At 30.3% G+C, this 21,805-nt stretch overlaps 3 protein-coding genes across 4 annotated transcripts in view; all 3 read right to left on the bottom strand.

Annotated features, from left to right (window-relative positions):
- LOC108758250 (uncharacterized) overlaps positions 1-4,442 on the bottom strand; it is a 10,003-nt gene extending 5,561 nt beyond the window's left edge. Inside the window, exons 1-4 of the mRNA XM_018503111.1 lie at positions 4,320-4,442; positions 1,920-2,103; positions 1,347-1,708; positions 966-1,040 (exon numbers count right to left, since the gene is read on the bottom strand). Of these exons, the coding sequence (XP_018358613.1) occupies positions 966-1,040; positions 1,347-1,708; positions 1,920-2,103; positions 4,320-4,421 (723 nt within the window). The 5' untranslated portion in view covers positions 4,422-4,442. The remainder of the gene's footprint in view (positions 1-965; positions 1,041-1,346; positions 1,709-1,919; positions 2,104-4,319) is intronic.
- A 6,040-nt stretch (positions 4,443-10,482) lies between these two features.
- LOC108758252 (uncharacterized) lies at positions 10,483-14,511 on the bottom strand. The gene is made up of 5 exons (XM_018503114.1): positions 13,956-14,511; positions 12,494-12,568; positions 12,190-12,276; positions 11,738-12,107; positions 10,483-10,856 (listed from the first exon to the last, which is right to left on the bottom strand). Exons 1-5 carry the CDS (start codon positions 14,010-14,012, stop codon positions 10,600-10,602), a joined length of 846 nt encoding a protein of 281 aa, XP_018358616.1. The 5' UTR covers positions 14,013-14,511; the 3' UTR covers positions 10,483-10,599.
- A 319-nt stretch (positions 14,512-14,830) lies between these two features.
- Positions 14,831-21,805, bottom strand: part of LOC108758251 (uncharacterized) — a 14,404-nt gene continuing 7,429 nt past the window's right edge. The window contains exons 1-4 of one of the 2 annotated variants that reach the window (XM_018503112.1): positions 19,808-19,958; positions 18,474-19,100; positions 15,133-15,450; positions 14,831-15,012 (exon numbers count right to left, since the gene is read on the bottom strand). In XM_018503112.1, the coding sequence (XP_018358614.1) occupies positions 14,926-15,012; positions 15,133-15,450; positions 18,474-19,100 (1,032 nt within the window). In that variant the 5' untranslated portion in view covers positions 19,808-19,958 and the 3' untranslated portion in view covers positions 14,831-14,925. Of the gene's footprint in view, positions 15,013-15,132; positions 15,451-18,473; positions 19,101-19,807; positions 19,959-21,805 lie in introns of those variants that run through there. The other variant, XM_018503113.1, reaches the window with a different exon arrangement.

The raw sequence follows: 21,805 nt of genomic DNA, 5'->3' as shown, positions 1-21,805 counted from the left end.
GATACATCGGAATACACGGTTTTTGATAGGTTGAAATCGTTTATTCTTTATTCCTAATTCCTAATGCCATGAAGTTAAGAACGATATAAAAACGAAGCTGTAGGCAATCGGGATTGTGGTCAAACGGAGCCCTCCCGATTATCCAACAAAATTGTATTTTTATCTATATCTAGCTAAAGGAGTTGGTGCATTTTAGGCGATTTGGGGAGCATGCAGGGATTGTTGTGTTCACTGTTTTTCTTACTTAATTTTACTTACTAAACTCAAAAATTGTAGTTAAAATTGTCCCGATATCCGGGAAATTTTTTTTTCGCATTTTAAACAGAAAAAAGCAACAGTTTTATCACTTTTTTGAACTATATCTACGAATTTTTCTTTGTTTTTGTCTTATTTTTTATTTAATAGAAGCATTTCTCTCGCAAATGTACATTTTGTACAATTCGTACAAATGCGCGAAATATATATGTAAAATGTAAATATATACATAAATGTACAAATGTAAATAAAAGAATATAAAGGAATTTATTTTTAGGTTCTGTTAATCCAATATATAGTATTCCGCTTCATAAATGCTCTATAATAAGTCTTCACTACAAAATCTTATTTATTCTATAGTGCAAGTAAAAGTTACAACTTTAATAATTAATAATTAATTTTTATAAAAACAAAAAGAAATTCGCAGACATGGTTCAATAAAATGATAAAATAAATCTTTGTTTTTTTTCTGTTTAAAATGTGAAAAACATATTTCCCCGATACCAGGACAATTTTAAATACGATTTTCGAATTCAGCTAATAAAATTGAATAAAAAAAATGTGAACACAATGATTCCTGCGTGCTCTCCAAATTGTCTAAAATGCGCCAACTCCTTTTAAATATTTCAGAAAAATTGTTCATTCTTTTTTCAAATTTTCAACAATTCAAATATTCAAAATGTTTGGTCGACATGCAATTTGCTTCTTACCTCCTTATTTTGCGACTCGGCTTTCTCACCTGCGGGTGCATCAGCTCGTAGCATCGCGTCAGCTTGTAACACCTTCTGCGTTCGATAGATTTAGTTTAAAGACGATATCCCATCATGAATATATTATGCAAAGATGATCGACGGATTAAAATATGTATCCCAAGTATCCAATATGAACTTAAAATTGGTTATTCAACTTATTAGGATTAAGTACTAAACTACGACTATTCTACGGAAGATGCGTTAGAAGACTGTCAATTTTCTTCCACGCGTGTCTCAACTTGTCGTTTATGTATTGTATTTGAGACCTAGAAAATCAAAATGATGTATTCCATATTATTTACAGAATAAAAATATAAGCTAGGAAATCGCGATTGAAACCTCTTTCTCTTTGTGCGTCTTCGAAGGTATGATTTGTATATTCGTGCGACCTATCGGTTTCTTTCCACTTGCAGTTGTATCCGCACTTGCTGGGGTGTTAAATGTTCTCGCAGCGGCCTCAGGTGGATTCAAATTAGCTTCGTTATTTGTGCTGCCACTTATAATTCCATCAAATCCAGGTTGATCAAAACCACCGCCGAGAAATACGCCCGGACCTGGACCGCCGCCAGGTGTTGCTCCTGCGTACAAGCCACCCGCAATCGGGTTAACTGACCGTCCACTGCCATCCAGTTTCCCACCGAGGCCAGCAGCCGCTTCTGGTCCTCCACGACCGGCTCCAGCTCGAGCATAAAGACCACCGCCTGAAGTAATTTTTGCTCGCGTTTGTGTGGCCTCATTTAATGTTTGTTTAATATACTTCTATTTTTTAATGAAAATACTGAGATCTTATTGAATTGGTGCAGAATGCCATTTTTTTATTAGATTTTTTTTTAAGTTTGGGCTATATTTATTTGACAAAATTTTGACCAATATATAGTGTACGTATATTTTTTATTTTCGTTTAATACTAACCAAGCTTGCCATCTGCACCTAATTTACCGCCTAATCCCGCGCCAGCATGTGCACCCCATGGTGTTCCAGCACTCGCAAAAAGTCCACCACCCGTACCTCGTAAAAGACCGCCCAGTCCAGCTTCAGCATGATACCCTCCAAAGTTCAGTCGGATTCCTCCGTCAGTGAATTGAATAAATGGAGGCTACATCAAGCAAATATGGAAAATTATTATAACAATACTAAGCTTTAAGGCTGAGAGCCGACGCTAATTCTTTGCGCAATTTTTATTATAATAATATATTTATTAACAACAATTTATGAAAAATTATATTTGCTTATTAAACTAAAAACGCTTTGGCATTAATAAGAAACATGACGTTATGTAGATAGATGCTTTTTATTAATTTATATAAATTTCTTTATTGTTATCTTTATTCTATATCTAGATTGTAGGTGATAATGCAATTGCAATTACAATCCTGTCTCTTCTCTACTGTAAGATATAAAAGCCGGATCTTTCCAAGAGTGTGCATGCGAGTTTCATCAATCGCAGAAGTTCCGGATAATTTCGAGACTAGTGACCGTGACCGTTGCGCGATACAACAATTTCCCTCAATTATTTTTTTTTTCGCGTTGAATATCTACATAGGCAAAAAAATGGTATGCGAATTCCAGGTTAAGTACAAAATTTTTTGCGTTGACACTGAGATTTATGTAGCGTGCGTTAACCGAATTTACCGTTCGTTTATGGTGTTTTAAAGATCATTCCAAGGTAAGCAAGCTATGTTAAGATATGCAATGAATACAATAATAACAAGTGGATACCGCACTACTTCCAGATAGCATGGAATATTTTTAATGACTGGTGATATTATCAGAAAAAGATTTACGTTTGCAGCATGCTAAAGATTTATGATAAGCACTATAATTATATTTGAACTCTGTACTTCCTTTATTTTTATTGCTACGTTTGTTAGCGATATGAAACTTGTTTGCTTGTTTTTTCCTTTCAATTTTATGAATAAAGAACTTAATTTTGTTGCTTATATTCTGTGGCTTCTTATTAGTTTTAATCGACTTATTCTCTTCAGTTTTAATCGACGTATTCTTTTTGCTATAATAAATAATTGTTATTGATTTATAGCTTCCTGAAACAATATTTTTATTCAACAATAGACTAATTAAACAACAAAACGATTAAATTTTATGCAATCTTCTATCGCAACCTTCCGTAAACCTTTCTCTCTACAAGAGAGTCTGATTATCTAACCAACTTAAGGTATAACTTTTCCTCTCGAAGCAATCGACTACATGGAATCAGTTCTTCAGAAGTAAGGCATCAATGCGTTTCTTCGTAAGTCTAATAATTATCCGTGTGTGACGTCTAAGATACTATGAGTATGCAGAATCGAGATCGTGTTCGTAATTATAGACTTGTAATTAAATAAGTTTGTTGAATCAAGATATAGTATTGATATGCGTTATGTCTAGAAATTTTTCATAATTTTGCAAACTCGCCATTATTCTACACTAAATACATAAAAACACTTATATTAATGGAAAATTGACTTGTGCGTCATTATTTGTTGTTTTTTCAATGTGATATTTTAGCTTGTAGTAACGCATGCATATTTTACGTAATTGACTGGCTGGGATGTAAGAAATATATGCTCACATTCAGTTTCTCATTTCATCATCTGTAGCTAGAAGCGACGTAATAATACCTTTCTCATTCCATACTCTGGGTTGCTTTAACATTTTCGAAATACATACAATTCGTAATATCATAATCAATTGTGAGCATATATAAGATATAAACTTAATTTAGAATTTCCTATTCTAGTCTAAGATAAGTAATACGCTACATCCTAATGAATAGTAATATTTGTACTGACAATATTATTATATAAATGATATATTGAGAACCATTTGAGACTCCGAATTGTCAACTGTTAATTAATTGGGTGCTCGTAGCATGATTAATTTATTAGTTAGAGAATTTATATTTGCCAAAGCTTCATGACATGGTTGACGTCTATTTGAGATTACACTACAGTTTTGGAAACCTGATAGTGACTCATCATGGACAGATCGTTGAATATGTATAACTTGTTGAGAATGACTCCAATAAAGAGAGTGGAAACGTTCAAGATTTCGTAATAAAGCTGTACATCATCTATTATTTTGAAGTATTTCTTATATAAATTAACACTTACGCGTATCTATTTCCGCGCTGACTCTCATTAGTCTTAATCATATTGTTATTTATTATTTTAAATAATATATGTTACAATTTATTTCTTTTAATAAATGAGAACTTCCATGTATCAAAGAAAGCTCTAACTCCCATGTATCAAAGAAAATTAGGACAAAGTGAAATATAACAACGGTATAACAAAGCAAAAATGTTCTACTCACTGATTCAGACTTTTCTTGTTCTATATCATCTTTCTGTGGCATTCCGTTAACTAGAGCTATAGAAATGATAAGTAAGCAGTTAGTTACCACACCAAACGACATCTTCGGGTTTACTAACGGAGGACTGAGACTGTACGCAGGTAGGCAGTGATTTCTCAGACTCACCGGTAGATATTTCTTAGTCACTTGCCACTGGAAGGGATAAGCTCGATGAGATCCGTATTCGTTCGGTGAACTGTGAATTCACATGCATTATAATATAAAAATGATACATAGTTCAGATAATTTATCCCGTAAACGTTTAAGATGACTAATTTACTGCGAATGTTTAAGATGAGTAATTTAATGAGTTTCTTTTTGTAAAGTGAATAATTAAAGCAAATTTGGAAGAAAACTTTGTTTAAACAAAAGCATCTCTCTCTCTCTCTCTCTCTCTCTTTCTCTCTAGAATAAAATTTTATTTTATTCTAGATTTTATTTTAAAAAAGTTGTTTTATTTTAAAATGTTCTTTTTTGGTCATTTTGTATTAAAATCTTTATTTGTTATCATTTATATTCAAGAATATTCCATATATTTAGAATATAATTTATAATAGAAGAATATTTATTAGTACATTTTGTTTTTATATTTAAAAAATGTGCCTTTATCTTTCTCTCTTTGCAGATATATATAATGTCAGAAATCAGAATTGCTATATTACACAGAATTTGAGCGAACGTTTAATTTATTAAATCGTATTAAAATAAAAACTATTATTTAATTATGAGTTCTTACAAGCATATTATAACTTTATTCTAGTGTAATTAATACTAATGGTATATTAATAGAATAGCACAAATAAAGTCCTAATCAATTTAACATAATACTTTGTTGGATGGAATTCTTGATTGAAAGAAACTAACTTAATTTTAAATTTATGATTAAAATTATAATGTTTAATGATATACACATAGAGATTTTGTCTTTATTAATAAAATAATTGATTAAAATACAAAAAATATATATATATATATCTTTATAGTATTTTATAATGATACGCATTGATTTTCTGATTAAATATTTATTTTGAAATGTTTAAGTCAATTGTTTGAGTGATATTTGAGTGGGTTCGACGTAAATTAAAACCTTTAATTGTTTTTACTAATAATTTTGATATTAAATTTTTATATAAAATAAATATTTAAAATATAAAAGTGTTACAATAAATTGCATTTAACAATAACGTTAATTTTATACTTACTTTCTACATTGTACTTAATATCATACTATTGTTAAAATAATAAAAATTTATTAAGTAAAACAGCTACATTTTTAGGAACATGAAATTTATATGTTATGTGCTTTAAAAAGACAAATAATAAAATAAATGTGGAAAAAACTATGCACGTCCTTAATCCATGATATTCGTGAACGCGTGTGACATACAAGTCTTGCATTACGATGCAAAAAAAGTAAAGTGAGTGCTCGAAGGTCAAGGATTGATTTTACATACTGCGTATATGTGTATTCCATACTACGTCGTGCTATATCAATTAGGATTTCTAATGAGACATTGTTTTGTCGCGACAGTAAACAAAATTAAATTTGAGATTGTGTTAGTGCTTATATACGCCGAATATATTACGTTATGTGTACATATCATCCAAGTTTATTCACGTATATTTCATAAACTCTCGAAGAAATTCTTGCAATCGCGATTAGTACAATTATAATAGCGTTTTTTACTTATTTTTGCTGCATTCATATGAAAACTGTCATCCGATTGTTAAAGAAGATATAAGCTTTACCCATTTGTGATGTTATATATGAATCATTTATACTTATAATTATTTATAAATAAATTGTTTAAAATCAGGATTGGGAATTAACGCGTGATTTGTAACGTTCTATAAGTTCACTATAACTTTTTGTGATAACGATTATTGCCTTTTCCTATGTTTATTTTTTAATGATAGTTATTACATTTTTACAGTAACAGTAACGGATTTACATTTATTACTTTAGTTCCTTATCTTTATAACTGTTCAATGGATCGCGTTGTTTCTATTTGATAGAAATATTCTATATAAATAGAAATTTAAATATTAAAAAATATTTTATATTTTATAGGGTAACTCCGGCAAATACGCCGCGCTGAGATTTACGCCACAGAAGTTAGAAAAAATAGAAGGAGTGGGGGTAATTTTCCCACAACTACTCTGTTACATGCCTTTATGTAATATAAGACTTATTATATTAGTATTATGTTAAGATTTCAGTCTCTTACTGTTAATTAATGAAATTATTGTGAGTTAAATCGATTTGTCACTGTATTAAGTAGCGCCATCATAAATTATAATCTACATAAAATGATTACTGTAAGATGTGCAAAAGACTTATGCCCGTTTCCACGAATGTAGATTAACTTTAATCTCGGTTTAACTTACTCTTCGTCTTTTTCAAGTTCTAAATATTAAAAAAGACAAAGAATAAGTTGAACCAAGATTAAAGTTAATCTACATTGGAAATGGGCATTAGTGGTTATTTCGTGATACGTGAATGTAGAGGAATAGTAAAGTATGTTGTATAACAAAATACAAGTACTTTGCTCTTGTATTCTTTGTTTAGTTTGTTGTCTTGTATATACCACCTGTTTGGGATATAGGTATGGCATTTTTAACAGGCGAGATTTATGCACAAAGCATACAAAGTGCGCAGATTGAATTCAGTGCACTAAATACAATAAACACGTTACATGAAATATATACCTCATGTCATAACATTTGTAATATATCTGGGAAGATAGTAATTATCATTTATTACTTCATATACATATTTATTATTCTTATTCCTTAATAAAATTTTATAAATTTACTTCTTAATAAAACTTTATAAACGCATTTTATAAGTTATTGTGTCATTTTACGTCTTATTTATAAGCATTATTTGTAAATTTTTTATGAGCCATACATACTCCCTTCCCCTTCCCCTATGAGTAGCCATATTTCCCACCTCTATGAGATATACAGCAAAAATGCAAGGGTTTAAAAAAGTTCATTTTTTAATACGATATATAAATATTTCGGATTTTTAATATTTTTTTCATAATAGTGTGTGTGTGTGTGTGTGTGTGTGTGTGTGTGTGTGTGTGTGTGTGTGTGTGTGTGTGTGTATGTGTGTGTAGACAGTACAAAGCTTTTACTCATATAGTTCGTTTACTTTAAACATAGTAAATAATACTTAATAAATTAAGTTTCCGATAGGTGCGGCATATATACCGGAGTTATATACCCTATAGTTTATATCTTAGACTGCACATTGAAATAGTCACTGCTATTAATAGAAAGTCTGTCATATACGTATGTATATGATGTATATATAAGATGAACTACAGGTTTTTAATACTTGTATTGAATATTAAAATGCTGCACTTTTAATGATTAATGAGAATTTTTGGTAAAATATGTTTTTGTGAATTACAATCTAAATTCCTATAAACGATAAGTATGTCAAAAAATAGAATTATTATTTAATATAAAGACTTGTTTATTTATTCTATACATTTAGATATTATTTATTCAACCAACTGTCGAAATGACAAGACACATATTGATCTCGCAGTTATTATTTTAAAATTTGATGATAATTTTTAACATACTAACAATGTACAAAATGTTGCATAAGAAAGATTTATTGTTCAGTGTAGAAGCGTCAACTGTGTGAGCTTGAGTTCTTATTGTCACTCAACTTTCTAACTTTGTGAGTATGTGACTTACCTCACAACAGTTAACGGTTTCAATTTTGAGAGGAAAAACGTTGGAGATATTAATTTAATATGCAATTCTCCAACCGTTGCGCTAGGGGGAAAGATTGCTAATAAAGACTCAAATCATGAGTGAAAACGTTCAAAGTCAAAGTTTATCTTTTTAATATAAAGAAGAATTGCGCTAATTGACGACCAGCGTTGACTCCTATTGCCTGTACTTAGGTATGTTATATGTTTTTTCTAAATTGTTTTAATATAAAAAATTAGAAAATGTATTGAATAAATTTAATTTTTTGAAGCACGGTATATTATATCTTTCACACCTTTTATAATTACAAAGTTGTTTCTTTCATTTCAATTTTGTTGCAACTTTATATCTATAATAGGTATATTTTGAATTGCTGAATCTAAATCTGAAGTAAAAATTACAATATTCACAACAATTTACTCAATATAGCAACTCAAAGTACGAAAAATTTTTGTTTTATGTAAAATATGCTAATGCATTAATATAAAAAATTTCGCACAAGATATATTAAAACTTGATAAAGAATTCTTGAAATTCTTGGGATTGCGAATACAAAGTCAAAATTTATAAATTTTTTAAATATAATATGACTTACCAAAATCGTAAAGTCATTAATTTTACACTAAATTTGATTTTCGGCGTATTTTTAGATAATTTTAAACAAAATAAAATTGTAACAAAGTAAAAACAAAATAAAAAAGATTTTAAATAGCTGATTTAATAGGCGCAACAATATTGCAAGAAATAGACCGATTTTATGAAAGTTGATACTGATCGTTTTTGGAATTGGCAATTTTAATCTGAAGCCAAAAATTATCAAATTTAAAATCATGAACTGTTGCTTTCATTTTATACAAATTAGTCAATTTTTTGGCATGTGTTAGGTCTGTTACTTTTAATTTTCTATTTTCATTTTATATTATAGTCATTACCGATCCTAAAAACGATCAAATATCTAATTTTAAGTAACTGGATCAATTTTTGTATCTTTGATATATTATGTTGACTTCGAATTAAAAAAAAATTTTTAATCTCTCTCTCTCTGACTTTTATATTCGTAATAAACAACTTCAAAAATCCCTCATATATCATATTTTAAAGAATTACTGTATGTAAGAAAAATGTTTCTATCGTTTATTTAAAAAAATAAAGAAATACTTCAAAGTGATAATATAGGGTGTATTCTGTCTTCCCGATCACACGCTGTAAGCATCAATTCAGCCTTGTTGTCTATCAAATATTAAACAAGAACAAACGGTGATGCTTACAAACGGTGTAAACACAACACGGAACGTATTCACCATAAAAAAAAGTTTATCATATAGTTAGTATAGTTCAGAGTTTTAATATTGATTATTAAATAATGTAATTTTAAAATTTATTATCTCACTTAAACTTACAAAGAAATAATAAATCATTATTATCTAATAAGTGACGGTAACGCATTATGTTCATAAAGTAACGTTCCAATCCTTCAAATAATTCAATCATTTGTATTGTACAATATATGTCATCCCTTATATCAATCTCTACCTGGAGAAATAAATAAAAATCTGTTTTTTATCAGCAGGCATACTAAATATCATCTAATAAGACCTAATTCCTACATAAAATTAGTATAAACGTATTTGACAAAAAAAAATTCATTAATTTAAATAAAACAATAAAGTATAAAGACCCTAAAGTTGAAAATAAAGATTTTTACGGTTATAATACAGTTATAGTACCAGATACATTGTAATATTTTAAGCTAGAAAAGATAATTACTTATATTTGCATAATGTTATATTGAGCATTATATATATTATTATTAACTGTATAAAATATTTCCTATATTAATTTGATATGTTTACTAAGGTACACCTTTTTAGAAATTCTTCTGAGAATAAGTACAGAAAAAATTAATAAATATCTTAAACACAAGGACTCTCTCTTTTTAAAATATCAAAAAATAACCTAATTGTAGATTAATGAGAGTCAGCGCGAGCGAAGGTGCGCAATAAATCTTCACAAATAAAATTTGTTATTTTATGTGATGTGTTTAGACATACTCGTCACTCCAGATAGAGTGGGCGAATTTTTAACAAAGCTACATCGATTGTATTATAAAATGTTATGTGAGTTTAGTGTGAATATTAATAGATTATCCAAGGTTTCATGATGAGATTTGGCGATCGTGTGGATAACACTACAGTTTTAGCAACCTGCGAGTGACTCTACATCGGACGATCGTTGAAGTTTTATTTGGTTAAGAAATTTGCTGATGAAGATTCCAAAGAGAATCGAAACGTTCAAGATGTCAATATTTCAAATAAAGATGAGATCAACACATCACATGAAGTAACAAATTTTATTTGTGAAGATTTATTGCGCACCTTCGCTCGCGCTGACTCTCATTAGCCCACAATTAGATTATTTTTTGTTATTTTAAGTACAGAAAATTATGAATGTGAGCAATGTTTAGCGAGTGTTTGCAACTAAGAATAAGTTTATATCTGATACATCATTATTGCACAAATGCAACTCTTCCATTTCTAGGAGCAATTTTATTTTCCAACGGATCGTAATATTCTTGCGTCAGTTTATTTTTAATATTCTCCTTAGGAGCGACTTTATTTTCAATTTTGATAGAAGTACTAGAAGGTCGGATTCCAGTGAAAGTGCCAAACCCTGCAATCAAACCGTGCCAAGAGAAAGATGTATCTTCATTAATATCCTCATGCACCTCGTAGGTATGCTGCGGATGATTTCCCAGATGTGCATCTTTGACAAACAATATATATATATATAAATTTATAATGTTCGTAACACTTACATCTACTCGGAAAAAGCGATTTTGCTAAAGTAAAAATTTTACTAAATAAACATGTAAAAATAACTTTGTCGGATCAAAATAATTATATAGGACATTTAATCAAGATGATAACGTTGCAAAAGTTTTTGACGTTTTTCAGCAATCAGCTTAAAGGTGCTAATTATTTTGATAGACTGATAAAATTATTGTCAGATTTGTATCTATATATAACTAATTTTAGATAATGTAACAAAATCGTTCTTTCCGTATATTATCTATTTATTATTTATATTATCTATATAATCTATGTTATCTATATAGGATATAGGTAACAAAAAAAGTACTAATTACACACAATAGTTTCAGAAATAATGTATTTTTTTCCTTTAAGGAAATAATTCGATCCTGGTAGGAACTAATGAAAAATTTTTATGTGTGTGTGTTCGTATCTCTTTTCGGAAAAGGCCGGCAATCTTCCGAAAATATTCTTGCCTACAGAAATACTCGAAAAATCTACTATTCGGAATTGGCATTAAAACTGTGGGTCCCATAAGCTTGTGGCAATTAAATAATCAACGTGCGCATCACAAGCATATGAGAAAGGTATAACTCAGACTACAGATATAACGTGAGAGGAAGAAGAAGAAGAAAAGAAAGAAGAAGAAAACAGCAAAAATACTAGGAAGAGTCCCGTTAGCACATATCTCGATAGCACATATTTACTCACATCGGCTGATGCTTAGTAATTTTTTATTGCTTTATACCAATAAGAATATTTTATTTTAAATTGACCAATTAGCGGTTTTGTGCGCTATCAGATTCCTCTCAAATACCTACTTACATTACTTACCATGAATGCCATGATGAATTCCAGGTTTGTGAAGGCCGTGACCAATTTTATGACCTCTGTGAAGCCTGTGGATGCCACCCAATCTAGAATGATGGCCTAAAAGTCCACCAGCGTGATGTCCAATCAAAAGATTACTCAATGCGTCTAATCCAAGCGGGTCCTTTTGATGATGTCTAACAGTTCTCTTCAATTGCTGCTGCAATAGTCGCTGATTTTGAATTTCCTCTTTTCGCTTTCTTTTTTGCTCTTTTAGAGCCAAGATCCGTTCTCTCCTCTCTTGACGAGCTTGAATATTATCCGGAATTTGTTGCCCCTGTTCCCTTGTAGTTTTTACGAGTGTGCCGACAGCTTGTAAAGTTGAGACAGGAATCTGTAAATAATTTTGTTCATTATAGAAAATAATTAAATATATTTTAAATATACATAAGTGCAAGGAATTTTACATATATGACCTTAACAATACTGTCAATTCTCTGCGTGTTCCCTGGCGAAATAATTTGGACGGCTGAAGCGGTTTGTCTAATCGCTGTGATTGGAATCTGTGTAAAATAAAAATTCTATAATTTTTAAAACAAAATTAATTTATTAACAACAAATATTCATTTCTTTCTTTATTTTTGAAGTTTATCAGAATGCTTTTAAAATAAAGAGATTTGATATTTTACTATTTAACGTTTGTTACATTTGTATAATAATTGATTAATTGATTAACCGGTATATATTTATTGAATAGAAAAGCCTTGCTATAATGCTTACGTTGAAGATATTGTCTATCAGGTGACCACTTTGTGCTGATGAATCTTGGCGTCGTACTCTGCTCTTCGACATGCCCTGAAATACATGCAAAACGTTAATCGTTCTTAATTGTTCATGTGACAACGTGAAAATACTTCTGATAAGTTATTCACCGAGTTTCTGTTTATAAAGTAACAAGTGAAAACTATGTAGCAGACTGCATAGAAATTTCTTCCATGAGATATTATGTGTGATTAGTACAACCCACGCTTAAACCCGTCATCAGAGAGCATATAGGTGGTAGATCGCTACACGTACCAATGCGGGTCCATAATATTTATCGCAGCTTTCACTTTTTACAAATTAAAAATATTGAATAATCTTCATCAATTATTGGAAAGGTTAATTCACGCTACCGCGATCCTCCTCACTCAATCTCAAGAGTAAAATAATTTTAATAATCTCTCTATTAAAACACAAGAAACCTTTTTGTAAAGGCTTGTATGAGATTTTAGCTTTAAATTTTGAAAATAAGCAAAAAATAATTAAAATAAGTGACTCTATAATAGTATTAGTTCGCAAGATTTTTGCAAGAGCGTATGAAGATTGTTCCTGGGATAATTTTGACGCTGAGCCATTAAAATATCTGTCATCGAACTATTTCCATTAAATCCGATTTTTGAGCGTATATAAAATAGACATTTATTTCTGACATATAACGTAGTTTAATTAAAATTAGAAAATAAATTAGAAGTGTTCAGTCTTTAATTTTTATTTTTTATATGACTCTGAAAATTGATTTTACGTGTTAGAGTCCAGTACCTTAATAACACACTTTATCCGGGATACATCCTGAGGATGTCCTTAGGACGTCCCCTGGACGTCCCCTGGAGGTCTGTGTTGTTAGGGTAATCACTTAGCATGTTTTTGTCCCAATACCTCTCACACACACGCACACACACACACACACACACACACACACACAACATTTTTTAATTATTATATTATATTAAATCTTGATAAAAACGTTCGCCTTGTTCATCATTTGTCGGACCCAATTTATTCAAAAAGAAATGATATATCCTAAGAATTGACATACTACATTTTAAGTATTCGATCAGATGGAATTTTTTTGGTGGCGGTTTTGAATTCTGCGTCCCAAAATACTTTTAAAAACGTTATTTTCTTTCTTTGTATTAAAAATGGTTAAAATTGGTAAATTTTTTTTTTTTGTAGTATAATATAGTATCAGAAACAATAATTCTTGAAATAGTAAAAATGATACTAGCATTTTAATGATTATTGACCGAGCATTATTACACCGAGAATCACATTTATGAAATTTAGAGTCAGAGAGATATAGAAAAGATATAATTAAGCTTATCATCTCTAGTCTTTCAAACTGCACGACTTAAATTTAAAACTTTCGGAATGTTAATTTTATTATCCTTTATTTATCGAATGTTTAATTAAAACAACTTACACCATACGTGTCGCCTAGTAGAAAAAGAAAGATCAAAAAGCTGTAGCACCAAAACATCCTTTCGAAGTAGATTGCGTGTAAGGCTGGCTTCTACAAGTTTCAACTCAAGTCGACACAAGTACGATTGAATCATGGATCTGCTTCGTCGATCTATAAGGGTTGCCGCTGGATCCCACACGAATCGTCGACCAATCCGGCTCAAGGATTTGCAGATTCGTATTGGTTTCTTTGGACGAAGAAGATGCTTTCTACTTACTGCAATCATGTCACACCAGTCGCGATCTCCAGATCCTCTTTCACACTGACCAATCATTCGAATAAATTATCCGCTCCTTTTTTTATCTTTCACTTACGAAATTTAGACGTGGGTTAAGTGTCAAAAATGATTGTGTAAGTCGACATACACCGGAGATATAAAACGAACGTTAACCTATGATGAAATCGCCCACAGAGTTAGAGCATAATTTCGGCTATTCAACGTTGTAATTTGGTGAAAAGATTAATTTGTAAAGTTTTGAAATGATCGAGTCGAAAATAGTAGGAACTATGTCATTATTATTACTTTGGCACATTCGTAAAGGATTCATTTAATTTAAACGATAACGTAATAAAGAAATGAAGAAATATTAAGTGTGCATTTCATCTACGTATTATATCTAATAAATGCATTTACAATGAACTATGGAATGAATTTTAATGAATTGAGTTATGAGAGACTGTATTTTTTTTTTTTACTTAAATCTATTTCTTCTATTTAAAAATTGAGCTATTGTACAAAATATTCAACAAAATGCAAATATATTATTAAAAATATAAATGTCATTATTAGAAATTTTCAGACAAAATCTTTAGCTAAATTATGGATCAGCTTATAAATGGATTACTATATTGTATTCAGTTCGGAACTTTTTGATTTTAAGATGTTTATTGATCTATTCAATTCTTCTTCGTGATGTTATCTTTGTTGTTTTTAAAAAACGTTTGGGTTGTCTTGTAGGAAACTGCCTACTTGATTCCCAAGATTCTTTTGGAACTCCTTTACAGTTATGTCTGATTGCTGAAAGATCAAACAATTTATTGTACAATTGTACCATTATCAAACAATAATTCAATATACATATAGAAGATATATTTAAAGAAAAATTAGCAAAAATAAGAGAATATAGTAAAAACTTACATTTAGGGCTTCCTGCCATTCGATATTGAAGAGTCTCACTAAACCACGCAAATTTCTTCTAATCAAATTTTGCAGATTGGTTGGTGTGAGCCTGAAAGGTGCTTGTGTGGTCGAGGTCGTCATTGTCGTCGTTGTGTTAACGCCTACCATGTCACTGGATGTATTATTCTGTTCATTCATCGGTGCAACTGTTGTTGTATTGGCGACTGTCAACGAATGATGACTGTTGACTGATCGTCGTGTAGTTGGATCCGGTTCGATATTTTGATTAATGATGCTACTAATTTGTTTAATCGCCGATCGCGTATCATTGAACGTCTGAAATAAAATGCCATTAATCGACCAAAGAGAAACTTCCACTTTCTCTTTCAGCTTAAAGCTCGATGGAAAAAAAATATGTTTCCAATGTTATGAATAACAAAAAATCGAATTAATCCTTTCAGACTCTGTTTACATTATAATGTACATCAAATTTAAAGATATTATTCGCCGAAATTATTTAATTTTATCTACATTTGAGATTTTATGTAGGGGAGAGTTGGCTAACAAGTCGTACCGACGATTAAATCGTCCTCTATTGTATTTTCTAAACAAAATATTTTTTTTTAAAGATAACGACACTGATGTGACGCTGGTAATATGGGTTAAGAACTATCATTTTTGTTTTGTCTTCGAGTCGTCTGTTTACGAGTGACATTAAAAATTGATTTTGTTCGGTGTCTGATCTAAATTTTGATACAATTTACCTAAGGTGTTATCAGTACAAGGTGGGTAATTGAATTATAGTGTCCTTCACGGTTATAATTGATATTTAAACTTTTTTCGAGTATAGCATCAAATTTGCAAAATATTTGTAAGTTATGTTGCTATTGGCAAAGGACCCCGCACAAAATCATAGGATTTTGGTTCTCGGTGAAATTGGCTGAAATTTTAGTATGTGTTATAGTTCTTTACTCACTGATCAAAAGTGACCATAGACACAAAGCTTGAAAATGACTAGTTTTTTTGTTATAGCCGTTTTAAAGTTTTATTTTATTAATGCCTTAAAAGCAAGTTTCTGTAATAAATCAAGAGATTTTAGATAACAATGTGCCATCCACTCTCACCACCCTCACTCCCAATCTCACCCCCACCCCCACTCCATCCCCACCCCTATTCCCATACACATACGCCCGCGCGCACATTTTTACTATGTACTTAGATTTTGCTAGATTTTTACGATTTCTCTCACGCGTATCATTTGAAATGTGTGAGTCCATTTACCTTTCATGTGCGAAGTGCTTGATTATCACGACCCAAATGTTTATTTCGGCATGTGAAGCTCCATGTACAAAAAAATATCGGGTGCTCTCTAAAGTGCGATAACAACATAGGATAGAAAATTCTTTTTTTCTTCGCTTTGTTTACATTCATATGCGGCAAGAGGACTCACGAAAATCAAGTAACCCAAAGGAATGAAACGCCTGTCACGTCCACATCGTTCATTCCGAATAATTCTGAGAACGGACGAAAAACTAAAATCATAAATGTATCATTGATGCATACACAACACACACGTGCGCGCGCGCGGGTGCGTATGTATGTGGGAACGGGGATGGGGGTGGAGTGAGAGTAGAGTGGAGATGGAATTGGGAGTGAAGGTAGTGAGAGTGGTTGGCATATTGTTATTTAAAATCTCTTGATTTATTATGGAAACCTGATTTTGAGGCATTGGTAAAATAAAACTTTAAATGGCTACAACATAAAAACTAGTCATTTTCAGGATTTGTGCCTATGGACACTTTTGATCTGTGAGTCAACAACTATACATACTAAAATTTCAGCCAATTTTATCGAGGGCCAAAATCCAATGATTTTGTGCGGGGTCCTTTGTAAAAATAGAAGGAGTTGGGTAAATCGTACTTGTCACTGGTCTTTATATTGTACCGATACGATTTTCGCAAGTGACGCGAGCAATATGTGGAGGTTACTATTATGATAAAAAAGGACCTTGAGTGGACTGGATTCAGTGTGTCAGGTGCTCTAAGTGGTTGCACGAAACCTGTAGTGACAATCCTGACATTTACCAAAACTGTTTAAATAAGTGCTCAAGAAAATGATTACTTATCAACTATTGAGTCTTTCTATTAAATTTTTCTATTGAGTCTCTATTGAATCTTTTCTATTGTGACGAAAAAATCCGTAATTGATTTTATTTCCAAAATTTATTTTTTCAAAATATTTGAGATTTTAATATTCTGAAATATAGTAAAATGATGGCTTAAATCAATTAAAGTATTGCTTTTTACTTTGTTTTCTTAAATGAGTTTAAAAAACACGGAGTCTAATTTCTGTTTTTATAATAGTTTTTATAAAATTATTAATAAATTTATTTTTAATTTTTCAAACTGAGTATACAAATTTAAGTAGGTATAATAAAAACTTTTCTATTATAAAAACAGAAATTAGACTCTGTGTTTTTTAAAGATGTTATTTTAATGTCAAAATGACAATAAGCAATGTCAGCTTGTTGCTATATTAGAAGTACTATTTAGGAACGAGGTGGTACAATTTAACGACCCGGTCTCCAAATCGTACCGAAAGCTACTTCTTTTCAAAAATCTAATTTAAACAATAATTTAATGTTTATTTTTGCAAAAGTATCGTTTTGTTTTATTGCCAATAAACCTAAGTTTAATATAAGTACAGAAATATTCTGATATCTTCAGTACTTCTGTTTACAATTTTGTTTAAACGTTAAGAGGTACGATATAAGCGACTTCTCCATACATAATAATAATGTATATGTCGGAAAAATAGTCGAATTTTGAATCACATTAATCTTTTAGTATGAATTATTTATTAAAATACGCATGAATTAAATTAAGAAAAAATGTTTTTTAACATATTTCCAATAAAATTAAATCTGAAGGAGTTAACATTCGTTGAAAATAAATTGCTTGCTGTATTTGGAATATTCTATAGATATTTCTACTATTCTGATAGATAATTGTAACTATGTCTACAATTAAATTTTTCAATTAATACTCTTATAGAAATTTATCATATACATAATAAAATATTTATACATCATATATGTATATACATTTATATATATTAAAAAGTAGTAATACTCTCTCCTCTTCTCTCGTATATATGATATTTAAAAAAAAAAATATATATATATATATGTATATAATATTGAAAAAACTTTTTTTAAAATGTTACATATTTTTTTATATAAAAAACTTTTTTTTAAGAGAAGCTGAATTGGTAAAATGTTAATATTACTAATTTATTCTTTTTTAAATATTATGTCACGTTTGAGAAGCATTACTATCAAAACGTATTAAAATTCGTACCTCGAAAGCAAGCCTTGCCAAGGTCCAAAAGAATCCGGGCCGTTGCTTACGAACTTGCCTGACAACCCTTTTTGTCTCTTCAGAGATGTTCATTTCCGCAATGATTTCGTCTTCAATGGTGTTCTTCATCTCGATGTCATTCTTGTCGGTATCTTCGGATAATACTTTGTCTAGCAAGCTCATTTTCTTTATTATTTCCTCGTCAATTTCTCGAGTCTCTTCGCGCTCCAATCGTGCAGCGTTTTCCTTTTTAGGAATTTTTTCATTTCTAACAAATTGAGAATCATAGTACGGTCTGTAGAGTTCTTCTAACTCATATTCTGGCATGAATCTTGCTATATTTTTCTTCACGTTGTCTTCAAAATAGCGATCCTTAATAAGTATCCTAGATTGCATTAAATTATGCTTAGGATGATAAACGTTGTATTGTGGACGTTTTGGAACATTGGACCGGAACTGTTCTTCCGAGGGAACTGATTCTGGCTGTATCGATCGAAATTTGTGATGCGCAGGATCATCGATTTCGTAAGGGATCCAGTCTGACTTTTCGGCTCTGCTACAAAATGAACTTATCAAGTAAAGAAGCAAGCAGTTAGCTGCAAAGGAATTGATTGATGACATATACATCTGCAAAAAAAAATATTTATAGGATTAAGAATACGTGTCACAGAAGATTAATGAGAAAAACACATTTTTAATAAAAGAACTAAGGTATATTTAAATTTGTAAAAGAAACCTTTAAAAGAATATATGGAAATTTATTAAAATATCTTTAAGAATATGGGTAATAGTCGTATTATTCAATGACATTGAATAATATAATAAACATCTTTTGAACTTTAATACACTATAAAAAAATAAGATATTACGTATAAGTATCATGTATATTACGTATAAAGAATGTCTCATAACACAGTAGTTCATAAAATTACATTTTATAGGATCGAAGAAATATCATGCAGTGAGAGTTGAACGATGACTGCACGAAAAAGATTCAGCAGTTATTGCGTAAGTCAACTGTCATCATTTAGTGAAATAAGGAAAGTATCTGCTAAAGTAAAACCGCAATAGGGAAATTGCAGGAACAAAACGCTCGTACATATTACGATCCATTACTTACAATTAGTAAATCAATTACATAACTTACGATATTTTTTGAAGAGACATAATTCGATTTAAAAAAATTTAGATATTTTTTTATTTCTAAATAAGGATTTTATTTGATTTTCACAATTTATATGTATATATATATATTGAATAACTTATTAATTAAAATTAAATTAAATTAAAATAATCTATGCCTTTAAGCAATCAATTTATATTTGTTGACTTACATTGACAGCAATAGCTTTTAAATCCAGATATACGTTCTAAAACATTTCTTCTCTTTAAGCCCACATACACACACATTTCTTCAAAGATTATTCAATCACTTAGCGTGCTACCTTCTTCAACACTCACAAGCACACTGTTTTATAATGCATCTCGAAGCGGTATTAATTTCAAATCTTTTACGCAAGAGTCTCGATTCCGAAACCTTTTCCGCTGGGAAGTTTATGCGTCACTCATGGTTTGCGGTAACAAAACGGCAGTTTCTATCGTTCCTTCACGCACGATCGTTTGGGAAATTGTTTCTCTTCGACCTAACACGGCGATTGCAGTATATGACTGTTGCTCGATGGCCCACGTCGCTAACCGAGTCTGACTATCGGCCAATGCCAACGATTCACTCCCGGTCATTCGAAGATTTCGACAATCCATTTCGACCTCTTCACAGTAGGTGACGCGAACGTGTAACGCATGAATTAATGGTATAAACTTAATCGTGCATGTTACGAAATAATAGAGCCTAATGAATAACTAATGTTCCAAAATTTTAACTCCCTGCGTTTCACTTTATGGAATTATAGACGATCGACGCTTTAACAGTAAGAAATTGCTAAATGTATAAAATATTTGCAAAATATTATAGCTAGTTAATTATTTTAAATAACTAATATTGCAGTTCACTCATAAGAAAATTTCTTGCGAGTCATACAGTTACATAATGTTTAATATTAGTGATTATTGAATAATATTAGTCAAGAGTTTTTTAGTGACTGATTACATCGCGGTAATTTCTGAGGCGATCGTACTATAGTAGCCTGAACTGCACATGTCATGCACAAGCCCACGTAAAGTCGTAAGACTTTCTACTTCCATGAAGTATAATATATCGAGCGAAGATTTCTATCGATTGCGAAAATGCGGGCATACGTGAAACGATTTAAGTGGAGCACTTGAATCGTGCTCAAATGGACGTCTTTATGGATATCTACAATCGAGTTTTAACGAATTCGCAATAGTTTTAGATGCATATTTCACCGTCTTTGCATTCTATAATATTCTTCATATGAAGAAACATAGTAAAGAACATAGTTTTTATCAAAAAAAGTTCAACCAAGATTTAAAGTTCATTAAAATTAATGGTGTTTCACAATAAATATAATCTCAATTTTCAATAATCTTAACTTTTTACTAATATTCTAAGTTATAATATCAAACTTTTACCAATATTCTAAGTAATAATAAAAGTTAGTTATAATATAAATATCAAACTTTAAATTGTAATATTATTAAATTTTATCAAACAAATACTTTTATTAAAATAAAATTTACCGAAAATTATTCAAAAAACACAGTCTTGTTTTTATCTTTGTAAAATCCTATTTACAAAAACAAGTCAAAAGTTATTTATATATGAACACTTTTATCAATGAAAAAACTATTGCAAATTTATTATAAAATTTGTAATTAAAACTGAAATTGTTACAGAACACTTTATTAACACTGATTCGATCATTTCAGTTTTTTTTATCATCATCTTCCATTTTTTAGCACATGTTTAAATTATAAAATTAGATATATTTCTTTTTTATCACAGTTGCACAATATTAGGACACTAATTTTCACGATAAATGGTTATTGGCCTCGGCATCCTTTCCTGAGATCAGCAACCGCGGTACTTAACCGTCCTTGCCTTCGAAAATCTGCCTGAGGTACAGATCCACGTGGACTACAGTGCGAAACGACTTCCATCTTTCACTTTCACTCTTCGTAATCACATACGTAATCGAGATCGGTTCCGTTATAAGCGCTAGTATACTTTTTTTTAATGGTGTGGGTAAAGATCATAGCAATGCATCATTGTCATGATAATAACCTTTTTTTCTATGATTTTTTCTATAAGTATTAATTATCAAAATTATTGAATAATTTGGGTTTTAACGTTTAACATCAAATATCTTGAGAAACAAAAAATATATTATATTATATATAATATTATATTATAT

Source organism: Trachymyrmex cornetzi, unplaced genomic scaffold (genome assembly GCF_001594075.2).
Source record: "Trachymyrmex cornetzi isolate Tcor2-1 unplaced genomic scaffold, Tcor1.1 scaffold1553, whole genome shotgun sequence".
NCBI classification, from domain to species: domain Eukaryota; kingdom Metazoa; phylum Arthropoda; class Insecta; order Hymenoptera; family Formicidae; genus Trachymyrmex; species Trachymyrmex cornetzi.
Note: the sequence above shows the minus strand (reverse complement) of the source record. Positions and strands in the feature narration are given on the sequence as shown.